The 14280-nt window shown below is 32.4% G+C and overlaps 1 protein-coding gene across 2 annotated transcripts in view; it reads left to right on the plus strand.

Moving 5' to 3' along the window:
• PCCA (propionyl-CoA carboxylase subunit alpha) overlaps nucleotides 1–14280 on the plus strand; it is a 569394-nt gene that overhangs the window by 304527 nt on the left and 250587 nt on the right. For both annotated transcript variants that reach the window (XM_007501342.3, XM_056807506.1), the window contains one exon: nucleotides 14100–14202. In XM_007501342.3, coding sequence (XP_007501404.1) covers nucleotides 14100–14202 — 103 coding nt within the window. The remainder of the gene's footprint in view (nucleotides 1–14099; nucleotides 14203–14280) is intronic.

Genomic DNA, 14280 nt, shown 5'->3' on the forward strand with positions numbered 1-14280 from the left:
AAATCACATATAAAATCCTGTTTAGCTTTTAAAGCCCCTCATAACCTAGCCTCTTTCTGTCTCACCAGTCTTCTTACATTTTATTTGCTAGGTTAAGCCAAAACCAAATCAGAGTACAACAGGAAGGACCCTTCTTCAAACCAGGTAAAACAGCAAAAGTTCTAAGTTAGCTCATATCAAGTAATTTTTCTTAAAGCAGGGAAAATTACTTACCTAAATTACTTTTCAAATAGATGCATTAGACAAGCCATTTTTTGAAATTGTTGAGTTTGGGGTATTTAAAGGATATACAATTTAAATGTCCAATTTGTAGTGATATTGGACTGGACCAAGGGGAGAGATTTAAGGATAGCTATATTGTTCTGAGAATCATTTTACTACATATGATAGCCAATGGAAATACAGTCTACCACAAGACAAACAGATTTTTCTCTAAAGAACTAATTTTGTAGAACCCATGATTAGCACATTCAAATATAGAGGTCATATAAATATACACAAAAAATACTAAACCTATACCTGACTGGATGGTAGATGTTATGCTGGATAGACATTTGTTTTAGAAGTAATTTGATATATCACTAGTCTAGAGATGAAGTAAAGAAGTGATAGGAATTCCATGTCAAGAATGGAAGGAACAAAAGGAAACTACCAACATTTTTAAAAATTAATCAGGATAGGCATCATATAAGGCATAAAATTATTATGTAAGGTTTAAAATGGAAGATGCTGTTTGATGACTGTATTGATACAATATGTAATAGATTGAAAATTCTAAAACAAACAAACGTGTAGCTCTTTGGGTATCCACTTTAACCTCTTGATTAAAAACATTGCAAATTCAATAGTATAAATTCATGTGAAAACATGAGCATAATACTTAGGAACTTTTTATTTTTAGAATTTGAAATTGAATATTGGCTTGTATTTCAATATGGAATTTTTGATACAGAAGTAATGAAGCAAAAATTGGAAGGCCTGTGAAGAACATTTTATTCATCCTTAAATAGTACAAAGTCCTTTCTACTGCATTTTTAAGAAAAAAGTAATTTCCATTTTGGAATATTTGAAATCATGGGGAATGACCTGTTTTCTGAAGCAATTTACTCTCTTCTTAGATATCTCCTATTATTAGACAGTTCTTTCTTGTGCTAAACTTAAGCCTTCCTTGTATCTAAATTGTTTTGATTTTAAAACTGGTCCTAGTTTGATATTCTGAAGCAATATAAAAAGAATGTTTCTTCCTCTAAATGACAGGATATTTAATATTTGAAATAGTTGTTAGATTGCACCTTAATTTTTTCTTTTCTAAGCAATATACATCTAGTTTCTTCAACTGTTCTTCATATGATAGGATTTTCAGAATCTTCATCAACCTAGTGTGTGCATATATATATATATATATATATATATATATATATATATATATATACATATATATTTATTTATTTATTTAACCTTTGCTTTCTGTCTTGGAATCAATACTCTGTGTTGGTTCTAAGGCAAAAGAGTGGTACAGGCTAGGCAATGGAGATTAAGTGACCTGTCCAGGGTCACACAGCTAGGAACTATCTGAGGCCAGATTTGAATCTAGGACCTCCTGTCTGTAGGCCTGGATCTTAATCTACTGAGCAACCCAGCTGTGCCACCCACCCACCATTTATATTTTGAATATATCCAATAATGTCCAACAATGAGTATATATAATTGAATTTAAAATTGTTAAATAATTTATGTTAAAATTCTTAGTTAATTCCCGTTTTCCCTCCCTTTTCCAGACTAGAGAAGGCTTCATTTGATATATGTATGTGTGTATGTATGTATATATACTGGTTTCATAGGATCTTTCTACTTACCAGTTCTTTCTCTGGAGGGGAACATTCATAGTGACTCTAAAAACAATATAATATTTCTATTGCTATATATAATATTCTCTTGGTTCTACTCATTACTCTTCATAATTTTATATAGGTCTTTCCATGTCTTTTAAAATTAATTGCTCATCATTTCTTATGGCAAAATAGTATTTCATCACAATCACATGCCACAACTTGTTTAGCCATTCCCTAGTTCATGGGCATCCTCTCAATTTCCAGTTCTTTGCCACCACAAAGAGAGCTGCTATAAATATTTTAGAATATATAAGTTCTTTTCCTTTTTTTCTCCTGATCATCTTGGGAAATAGACCTAATAGTGGTATTACTAGGTCATTGGTTCTATACAATTTTATAATTCTTTAAGCATAGTTCCTGATTGTTCTTTAACAGCATATTAGTGTCCCCTTTTCCCATCCCTTCCAACATTTGTTGTTTTTTCCTTTTATCATTTTAGCCAATTTGATATGTTTCAGATAATATCTCAGAAGAGTTTTGATTTGCATTTTTCTAATCAGTAATGATTTAGAGCATTTTTCATTATAATTATATATAGGTTTTATTTTTTAAAATGTCTGTTTATATCTTCTGATCATTTATCAATTCTTGAATGACTTCTATTATAATATTGACAAAGTTCTCTACAAACTTGAGATATGAGACCTTTATCTAAAAAATCATCTATAAATTTCCTCCCAGTTTTTCATTTTCTTTCTACTCTTAGCTAAATCAGTTTTGAACTTTTTCCAGCAATAGCAAAACAAAAATGTCCCAAAAGGCTATGAAATTCTAAAAGTTTAAATTCAGCGTTAGCTCTGATTGAAGTATAGATCTTTGGATTGTAAACATAATTATACTATTCTGATTTGTTACCATTCAATTCCTCTCCAGAGACTGATTTTTTTGTCTATGGATATCAGTTTATTGATTATATTAGTTTAATTGTTAGGCTTGCATCATAACCAAAACAGTGCCATATAATCAGTGACCCTCTTGAATGATCAGTGACGCCAAATCTTGCTTGAACAAGCAGCTCAATAAATAAATAGATAGGTAACAATAAATAGATAGATAATATATCAATATATGATATATATTAATGTAATATAGAATAAATATAATTAATATATAATTATATATATAGTTAACTAAATAAATAAAATTTTAAAAGGTATATAATAAAATGTACTTTAAGAGGGCATTATTCAGCCTCTCCCTTGAACATCCCAAGGCTTCTCTAATTGGTAAACAGCTAATTAGGGGGTATTCCATCTCAAACTATCCACTCCTCCCTACCCCCATATCATAGGGCACTTATACACAAGTAAAAGATTCTTATTCCCTCCTTTTTTATTCAAATTCTGTTTAAAAAGAGGACATTCTTTGAGATTTCTAAGGACAAAATAAATGCAAAAAAAAAAAGCAGAAGATTGGATGAAATCTCTAACTCAGATTTCAGACACAGGAATACACTATCATTCTCCCTAATTTATAGGAATTGAGCCCTTTCTACTACAGGTGTATGAATTAATACAGAATGTGAAAAATAAATTATCACAATTTAGCTAGACCTAAAATACCATTCGTAGAAAAAATTTTAAGTGACAATTGGCTGGAGTAGAGGAAAGATATACCTTCCCCCCCCCCATTTGAATTAGTTTATTTAGTCAATTTAGAACATTATCCCTTGGTTACAATAATCACATTATCCTCCCCCCCCCCCGTAGCCGACCCACAATTTCATATTAAAATTTCTTCTGAATTTATTTTGGAATCACTCATCAAAAAAATTCTCACATCATTATATAGAAAAAATTTTAGTAGGAAATTTTCTCACTAACAAATTGGGTCTCTAATTAACTATTCATTTATCCTTCACAGACTGAAAGGTTTATATCCTTTTCCTATAGTTTGATTAGACCATAGGAATAAAGCAAAAATAAAGGAAAACAGTTTGGAATAATAGACAACGCAAAACAATGGTTTTCTTATTTTTACAAAGAAACAACAACAAAAGGCAAAACAATAAGACAAATAGCACAATAGATATCTCAAAGGACTGGTTATTAATTTCCATAATTTGTAATAATGGAGCCAAATAAGAGCCACATTAACACATTATCATGTACTTGCTAGTTTTATCAGTTTATAAAGATAATCATGAAAAGCTCCTGTAAAAGAAGTGGTTAGTACAGGCTGGCAGTATGGAGACAGGAATAAGGAATTAGTAAGGAGTAAATTCAGGGAAGCTGTCATAGTCAGAGAAGTAAAAAGAAAAAAAAGTTGCTCTTGAAGACACAATCATATACACAAGAACACATGCTTATGAGACACAATTTTCTAGACTATATATGCCCTCTTTCAAAACTGGACATGATCTAGGGCAGATGCTTCAAAAACTAAAGCCTATTTAGAATTTAATTCCCTTCTCATAAAAGGGGGCCTTTCTCTCAAGTGGTAATCTTGAAAGAATCACCTCCTAAAAGGGAAGTCCCTCTTGTAAACGCACCTTTAACAACTCACCACATACATGAATCCCAATTTATTTTAGAAACCTATGTCCCAAAAATGCCTTTAAACTTCATGAGTATATTCTCATCTTTCTCTCAACATTTAAAAAATCTTAAATAGATAGGCACCTAGGATTATCTATGTCCAATTATTTCAAAATTTCCAAAAATAAAAAAATCATTAAAAAGCATACACACATAAAACACACATTTTACCCATAAGTAGTTTTCATTTATGAGTAGAAAGTTTTAAAGCTTCAATGATTTGGTTATTTTTACAAGCAAGAAAACCTTCAGAAAAATGAAATAAAAGGCAAACAGATACGGTACAAGTCCATAAGATCTAATCTAATGTACTATCTTGCTATATGATAGCTATTATGGTGGCTTTTCTAGAACTTCAGCTCTTTAAGTTCAGAAAATGCTACATGGTACATAATCCACTATTGCAGTTGATCATCATACAATATTTCCATTACTTGTATATACACTGTTCTCCTGATTCTTTTCACTTCACTTTGCATCACTTCATACGTCCAAGTTTTTCTAAAATAATCTTGTTGATCATTCCCTATGACACAATAGTATTTAATTTCAATGAGGAATGGATATTGTCTTTTGTAAAAGACTTTTTCTGCATCTTATTTCTCTTGGTTTTGTTATTAATATGGTTAATTATTTTAATAGTTTTTCTAATAGTAAACCATTTGTGTATTCCTGGGATAAAATCCATGTAGGCATGATGTGTGATCCTTGTGATATAATGCTATAATTTCTTTGCTTTATTTTATTTAAAATTTTTCATCAGTGTTCATTAGGGAGATTGATCTATAGTTTTCTTTTTCAGTTTTGGCTCTTTCTGGTTTAGGTTGATAAGTACCTTATTTGTGTCATAAAAATTTTTTGGAAGAATTTCTTCTTCCCTTACTTTTTTGAAATAGTTTGTGATATTGGACTTAATTGTTCTTTGAATTAATTTTATAGTGTTTTTTTTTAGTTGTATGTTAAATTCATTGATCTAGTCTTTCTCTATTTTAATTATGTAAGCATTTCAGGTTATAAATTTCTCCTAAGTAGTTTTGACCTCGGCTCCATCAATTTTGGTTTGTTGTCTCATTGTTGTCATTCTCTTTAATGAAATTGTGAATTCTTTTTATGATTTGTTCTTTGACCAATTCATTGTTAAGGATAAGATTATTTAGTTTCTGATTGATTTTTAGTATTTACATTATGGTCTGAAAAATATTCATTGATTATTTTTGCTTTTATATATTTAGTTGTGAGTTTTCTATGCCCTATTATATGGTCACTTATTTTGAAGGTGCTATCTATTGCTGAGAAAAGCATATTCCTTTCTCTTCCCATTCAGTTATCTCCAGAGGTCAATGATATCTAACTTTTCTAAAGTTCTATTTACCTCTTTTACTTTTTATTTATTTTTACTTAGTTTTATGTACTTCAGAGACAGGAAGTTTAATGTCCTTCACTAATATACTTTGACTGTTTATTTCTTACTGTGATTCATGTAACTTCTTTGGAATTTTAGATATTATTCTGCTTGGTGCATATATTCTAGTATTGATATTGTTTTATTGCCTTTTATCAGCTTTATTAAATTAATTTTTATTTTTGCTTTTTCAGAGATTATGATTACTATCCCTACTTTTTTTTAAAAAAATAATTGATTTTGTTATTGCATCTGTTGTGTTCTTGCTTTAAATGTGTCTTATAGATAACATGTTTTCACACTCGAGTTTTTAATCTAGTCCGCTCTCTTTTTCCATTTTATAGTGAGTTGATTCCATTCACATTCATAGTTGTGATTGTTTTCTTCCATCTTATTTTCCTTCTCTTTATCCTTCTCTCTGTCTTCTCTGTCTCTGTCTCTGTTTCTCTCTCTCTCTCTCTCTCTCTCTCTCTCTCTCTCTCTCTCTCTCTCTCTCTCTCTCTCTCTCTCTCTCTCTCTCTCTCGTCTTTCTCTGTTTAGAAATGTTTTACTTCTGACCACCAACCTACCCCAGTAGATATTTTTTGTCTATCTTCCCCATTCTTCTCTTATTCCCTTTTCCTTCCTACTTCCCTATTGGGTAAAGTAGGTACCTATCGCTGGCTGAGCGTAGATGTTATTCCCTACTGGTGGATATTTCAAAGCCTTGTTTACCTCAGCTCTTCCCTCATTACTTCATCACATGCAAGGAAGGTCTTTTTCAATACATGGAAGATATCAGCATATCCTTTACTCCCCACTACTGGGCTGTCCAGGCAACTTACTTTTCAAACCAGGTCACAGTTCACCTTGGCTTAAGTGTTTTTAAGATCTTAACAAAAGACAAAAGACCCAGTTTGTGTGTGAAATGTTTGGGGAGTGAAGGTGGGTAGGGAGGGGGTGAGCATGGACTAGGAATATCCCTAGCCTTGACACAGGCTTTAAGATTAATATAATTCAGTATTAATTTTCTTCATTTATAAACATTGTGCTTAAAGGATTTTTGGTTAAATAAACAAAAGAGTTGAACAGAACCTTCTCATCTGCTCTATGCTTGATTGCTTTAAAGTCTATTTAGAACCATTAAAAAGAATATATATTACATCTTAGCCTCTCTAAAAAGCTTCCTTTTATATTATATATTTTCATAGTATTTTAAATTTAATTTTAGAATAATTTCACATGAATCTTCTCAGATGTGTGAAGGGTTAAATTGGGGGGGGGGGCAGGAGTTTGATCAAAGGCCAGTGTGCAGTTTATTAAATGCAGAACACTTAGTTTATTATTAGGAAATATGGATAGGAAATAGGAAGGAGAAAAGTGAAAGTAATCTTATACTAGATTATAACTATACACAAGATCCCAATCCTAACTAAATTTTTCTACAAAATCCTACATCAATCTGCCTCAGAGTACAGTATCTTCTGCTAGGCTGAAGCCTTCATGTAGTCTCATTACTCTCTATCTGATAATATAACCACTATCTATCTACCTTATCTACCCAAGTTAATTGATAATCAATAAGGCTTTTAAGGCCTTAATTCAGTTCTTTCTCTCCAACCATAGAGATTGGTAGCAGCACAACCTCTCCCAGGAGACTCAGAGACAAAACCCTTTCCAGTTGTCTGCAACTTATAAGCCCCACTCAGCCACACCCTTCTAACTGTCACCAATTGCCAGTCTGCATAGCAGGGGTTCTCTTACTGACAAATATTATTGCTCCTTTTCCTCTTCAATATAAAAAGGAGAAATCAATAAAAACTCTCTTAACATATGTAACAAACATGTACATGTTTCCATAAAATGTTAGCTTATGAATATGTTGGTTTGTTTTATCTGTTTCAAAGGGGCAGTAGTAATATTATAAGTTATACATTAATATTTTGGCCAGAATGTAAAATTTTAATCAACATACTATACTAGAGATTCAGTGAGGCAGTAGTCAGACACGAAAGCTTTCTCAGCTACATTGTCTGAAAAATTCTTAAGGACAATTTAGAAAGGATTCTTAGAAAGGACTTGCATTTAGTCTGTAAAGAGAGGTTATTGCCATATTACTAAATGGTAGACATTGGAGTTTGCATTCATCTCAAATGGAAGAGAGAGTCATTGAAGTTTCCTGAAAGATAATGAAATTGTTAGATTTTGAATGCAAGATTTTCCCCATTCATCCCTACTTTATACTGTTTAATAAATGTGAACTATCCTAAAACTATACTTAGCTCTCAGAAGTTCAGCAGTGTTCAGGATGAAGACTTTCACTACGTCTAAGACCACAGTTATTTAGGGATCATGACAAAGTACTCTGAACTATAATTCGTCATAACAGTACAGAGGAATTGGAGGCAAGGGAAAAAGGGACACAAAAAATAGGCAATAGAAGACTTTAAAAAACCACATTAATTTGGATTAAGATCTAAATAGAATTAATGACCATTCTTATGTTCCTTTTATGCATTTATAATGTAGGTTGCACATGTTGAATAGAGATAAAGAATAATTACACTGAGAAACAGTGTTACCTACATTTTAAAGCACTGGTATTAAAATTTGTTATATTTTAATTCAGATGAATGGAATGTATCCTCCATAAGAAATCTTTTCTCTCTCACTATCTGCTCAATTTTGTATATCTTTGCTTACTGTATAATAGACTGTATAATGTAAAATATAAGTAATATACTCAAGCAACTTGACTTCTCATGAATAAGTTTGCAAAAATTATATGCTTTTCTTATTTTTATTTTATTATGTATATTGAATCAATAGTATCATGTATCCTACTTTTTATATTACATTGAGCATATGGGTAAGTTAAGTACTACTTAATTAAAATGTTGACAATCATTCACTTTCATATTATTTTAAGCATTTCAGAATAATTTTCCTCATGATCTTATAAAATAATTCAAGTATTACTATCCCTAATTTATAAATGAGAAATTGAAGTCCAGAATGTTTAAGCCCTCCCCACACTCTTCCCCTTCCTCAACCAAGACAAGCCAATAACATGGCCAGAACACTGTGATTTAGGAAATTCCCTTTAAAAAAATTAACTCAATTTAATTAAGTCAGAATATTTTTTCATGGTTACATGGTTTATGTTCTTCCCTTCCCCATCTCCTATCCCTCTCCCTTAGCCAATGAACAATTCCACTGGGTTTTATTTGCGTCATTGATCAAGATCTATTTCCATATTATTTATATTTGCAGTAGAGTGTAGAGTCTTCATCCCCAATCAAATCCCCATTGACCCATGTGATCAAGCAGTTGTTTTTCTTCTGTGTTTCTACTCCCATAGTTCGTTCTCTGGATGTGGATAACGTTCTTACTCAAAGGTCCCTCAGAATTGTCCTGGATCATTGATTGCTACTAGCAGAAAAGCCCATTGCATTCGATTGTGCCACAGTGCCACCGTCTCTCTGAACAATATTCTCCTGTTTCTGTTCCTTTCACTCTGCATCAATTCCTGGAGGTCATTCCAGTTCCCGTGGAATTCTTCCAGTTCATTATTCCTTTCAGCACAGTATTATTCCATCATCAACAGAGACCACCATTTATTTAGCCATTCACCAGTTGAATGGCATTCCCTCATTTTCCAATTTTTTACCACCACAAAGAGCAAGACTATAAATATTTTTGTCCAAGTGTTTTTCCTTATTATATCTTTGGGGTACAAACCCAGCAGTGGTATGGCTGGATCAAAGGACAGGAAATTCCCTTTTGGAAATGAGCAGAGGATACATTTGAATCAGGAAAGATTGATGCAGGGAGAACATAGAGCTAGGCTATTGGGAGGCTGACATAGGTTTGAGGTATGGCCTTAGGGAAATCACTATTAAATGGGAAAGATCAAGAAAATGAATTATAGGAGACTCTCAAACCAAATAAAAGGACTCATTACCAACAATGTTAGCAAGAAGAAAGATCAATTAAAGACCTTTTGTACATAAATGTTTAAATAACAGAGTAGATATTAATAAGTGAGAGGAGTATAGCTTACAGATAAAAGATACCAGGCATCTAATTATTGTAAGACAAAGTTAAATATATAAATACATGATGAAGCAGAGAACTTGAATTAGGAATATGACCTTTGCATCTTCAATGTATGATCAAGCTCTGAGCTCTCTATTTTGCCTGCTTCAGCCACCTTCCTGAATGTTGGATCAAATTCTTCTAATCTGCTCATTCTATTACAGGAAGTCTTTACATGCTTAGGGTATACATCCCCCTAATTCACTGATATGTTTTAGCCCTATTAGTTACCCTCAACTATATTCCATAATACATTCTAAATAAATATTTGACCTTTTATGAGATATATTATAAAAAATGTAGATGTACAAAAGATTAAAACTCTTATAGTTCTGGTAGTTTTATTGTTAGCTCAATAAGGATAGAGAAAATAACAAAAGATTAAATTTTTATCTTTGATGATCTGACATTGAAAAGCTTTGCACAAATATAATTAATGTAGTTAGGAAATGAAACAAAAATGTAATAGGAAAAAATAATTTAATGAAAAATCTCTGATGAGCATTTGTCATCTAAGACATATACCATTCCAAATTATTAGTTTTTCTTAATTTTTTTTCTTTTCATTTCATTATTTTTATTTGGTTGATTTCAAACATTATTCCTTGGTTACAAAAATCATATTTTATTCCTGCCCCTCCCCTCCCATAGCTAACGCACAATTCCACTGTGTATTACATGTGTCCTTGATCAGAACCTATCTCCATGTTGTTGATGTTTGCATTAAGATATTCATTTGGAGTCTATATCCCCAGCCATATCTCTTTGACCCATGTATTCAAGCAGTTGTTTTTCTTCTGTGTTTCTATTCATGTTCCTTGCCCATTTATCAATTGGAGAGTGGGAGAGAGTCAGGCCTCAGATTCCCACATTCAAGCTTTTTGTATAGATACATGGTTACAGTCCAGCAGTCAGTTAAAAGTTACCACCAGGTAAACTGATAGGAAACAGTCAGAAGGCCCATGCTTGCTCTGAAGTGGAAAAATCATTTGTCTCTCATGCATGTCTTAAAACAGTCTCACTAAGCTTCCCTGTGGATCTGTCAAAAGCAGAGCATATCATATATCCTCTAAGAACAGGGCCCTTAATAGACTGCGTGTATAGTGTTTTCTAGGTTCTGATTGTTTCACTCTGCACTAACTAGTTCCTATAAATCTTCCCATGTTCTTTTTTTTTTTTTAGATTTGAATTAATTTATTTAGTAAACTTAGAACATTATTCCTTGGTTACAATAATTACATTATTTCCCTCCCTCTCCTCCACCCACTCTACCCACAGCCAACATGCAATTTCATTGGGTATTCCATGTGTCCTTGATCAGAACCTATTTCCATGTTGTTGGTGTTTGCACTAGGATGATCATTTAGAGTCTACATCCCCAACCATATCCCCTTGACCCATGTATTGAAGCAGTTGTTTTTCTTCTGTGTTTCTACTCCCAAAGTCTTTCCTCTGAAGGTGGATAGTAGTTTTTCTCGTAGATTCCTCCTAGTTGTTCAGGATCACTGCATTCCCACTAATGGAGAAGTATATTCCATTCGATTGTACCACAGTGTGTCAGTCTCTGTGTACAATGTTCTCTTGGTTCTGCTCCTCTCACTCTGCTTCAATTCCTGGAGGTTGTTCCAGTCTCCATGAAATTCCTCCACTTTATTATTCCTTTGGGCACAATAGTATTCCATCACCAACATATACCACAATTTGTTCAGCCATTCCTCAATTGAAGGGCATCCCCTTATTTTCCAAATTTTTGCCACCACAAAGAGCGCAGCTATGAATATTTTTGTTCATGTCTTTTTCCTTATGATTTCTTTGGGGGTACAAATCCAGTAGTGCTATGGCTGGGTCAATCGGCAGTCTGTCTTTTATCGCCCTTTGCACATAGTTCCAAATTGCCCTCCAGAATGGTTGGATCAATTCAAAACTCCACCAGCCATGCATTATTGAACCTCTCCTCTGCAGTGCCTTCTCCTTCTAGAATCTTTTCCAGGGTTCATGGCTAAATTTTCCTCTCTCCCCTTTTAGAGACAATTTTGCATTTCCCCATATCCCTTATCTCTCTATTCCTACAAGTCCACAAGTGTTAATCACTGTATATGTTTTTGCCTTCTTTTTTTTTTTGATGTATTATTCAGATATACTGATGTTTTTCTCCTTTTTTTCTTATCTTTTTTTCTTTAAGAAAATTCTATTATATGGGATGGCTCTCTAAAAGGGAGAAGAGTAGATTCTGGGAAAAATTACAGTGTTTTTAAAAAAATAACCCCAAGAACCTCTCAATAAAAAATTTTATTAAAAAAGGGCTTTTGCAATTTTTCAGGAGTTTCTTAGCATCTATATTTGGGTGGTGGCTGTGTTTAAACAGGAGACATATGTAGTGGGTCCCAGAAGTCTTTAGTGCAGTTTTAAGCAGGAAATGACACTTAGAATGTTATCTAAAATTTTAAATCTTGATTTGTTACTGATTACTGCTAAACCTAATTGTTTTCTTCTGTGATATACGTGTGTGTGTGTGTGTGTGTGTGTGTGTGTGTGTGTGTGTGTGTGTGTGTGTGTAGTTCTTATTAGTTTTTAACTTCATAAAAGCTTTCTTCAGTTGCTGTTAAGTGATTAAAAAGATTGCATTTGTGTCATGATATTGTTCAAAGATTGAAGTTTTATTGTATACATAACAATTCTGACATAACCCCACACAAAAAATTTCATGTAAATAGTTTGGTTATAGAGGTTGTCAAGCACAGAAGAGTTTCTTCTACAAATCTACCAGTTTGAGAAAATGAACTTGGGGATAGTAATAATAAAGTGTGAAATAGCATTTTTGCAAAGATAAAGATGATGTGTTCTGTTTTAGATATACTGGGTTTAAGATACCAATTGGATATCTAATTTGAGATTCCAGAATATGTTTGTATATGTATATATATGAGACATATTTATATATGTTAATCACTTGCATTCTACCACCTAGAGTAGATGTTATCACTCAACCCAACCCAACAGTTATCACGCAAGAGAAAACTTGAGAACCAAAAAGAAACCTTTGGAGAATGCCTAAATTTAGACATTAGGAAAGAAGAAGAGGTTGGATAGAATGTGGTGTCATTAAACCAAGGGAAAAGAGAGTGTCAAAAAGCAGGAGGAGATAACAAGATGACACACAAAAAAAACATTGGGGATACATCCTGGGAAAGCATTATATTGGAGAATTTGATAGTCATTCATGTTCTTTGAAAATATTTTACTTATTTTTTGGAGACTGAAGCCAGATTGCAAAGAATTGAGAAATTAATAGGTTGAAAGGAAGTAGAGGCTGTAATTGTATTTTTTAGCAATTGAATAGTTAAAGGGGAGATGTAAAATGGGATAGTACCTCAAGAAAATAAGAGGGAGAAATTTTTTGAAGAGAGTATGGTAGAGAGTAAAAGGCAAGATGATTAGACATACTAGACCTGAAGTTAGGAAAACATGAGTTCAAATCCAGCTAGAAACACTTAATAGTGTAACACTGGGCAAGTCACATAGTTTTTATTTGCATCAATTTCTTCATCTATAAAATAATAAAAATAATAGCACCTGCCTCTCCAGGGCAATTGTCAGTATCAAATGAGATATTGATTGTAAAGCACCTCAAAAATCTTCATTTAAAATGAAAGAGAAGTAGGTATGGATAGATCTGTAGGCCCTGATGAGTAAAAGATCATGATTAGAGAGTGGTAAACATTGAAAAAGAGGAGCATTAACTAGAACAAGCAAGAAAGAGCTAATCATTAAAATTTTAGCTTAAAGAATATTTGATTAGTGTGTTCCTGTGATATATAGTCTTAATCTCCTTGGTTTAAAAGAAAGGAGGACAGTTATGAAGAGTTTAGGATGTGTGGAGCTTTTCACATTATAAAAGAAGAGAATGGGATGAAACAATCACTCTCAGGAATATATCAGGCACTATAAATTTTTTACTTTGTCTTAACAATTCATAATATTTTAATGTGATTTTTAGAATAATTATTTCATATATGTTATCTTTCCCCTAAATTATAAAATTTTATGGACAGGAAACATATCTTATTGAACTCCTTAAATTATGTAGCACAATGGTTAGCATAGCAAATGCTTATTTGATTAATAATTTTATATGCCAGAATTACATGTTTATATGACTATTTAAATTATTCTCCCTATCTTTACTTCTAGGTCATAAATTAACTAAAACAGAAAAACAACAATTAATGGCTATAGCATCTTCTTTGTATGTGTCTTTCCAGTTAAGAGCACAACGATTTGAGGAAAATTCAAGGTAAGTTATTTTAAGAAACTGAAATACAATGAATAAATTAATTATAATTTTCTACCATGTAGCCATGCAGTCTTCTAC

Source organism: Monodelphis domestica, chromosome 8 (genome assembly GCF_027887165.1).
Source record: "Monodelphis domestica isolate mMonDom1 chromosome 8, mMonDom1.pri, whole genome shotgun sequence".
Lineage (NCBI taxonomy): Eukaryota > Metazoa > Chordata > Mammalia > Didelphimorphia > Didelphidae > Monodelphis > Monodelphis domestica.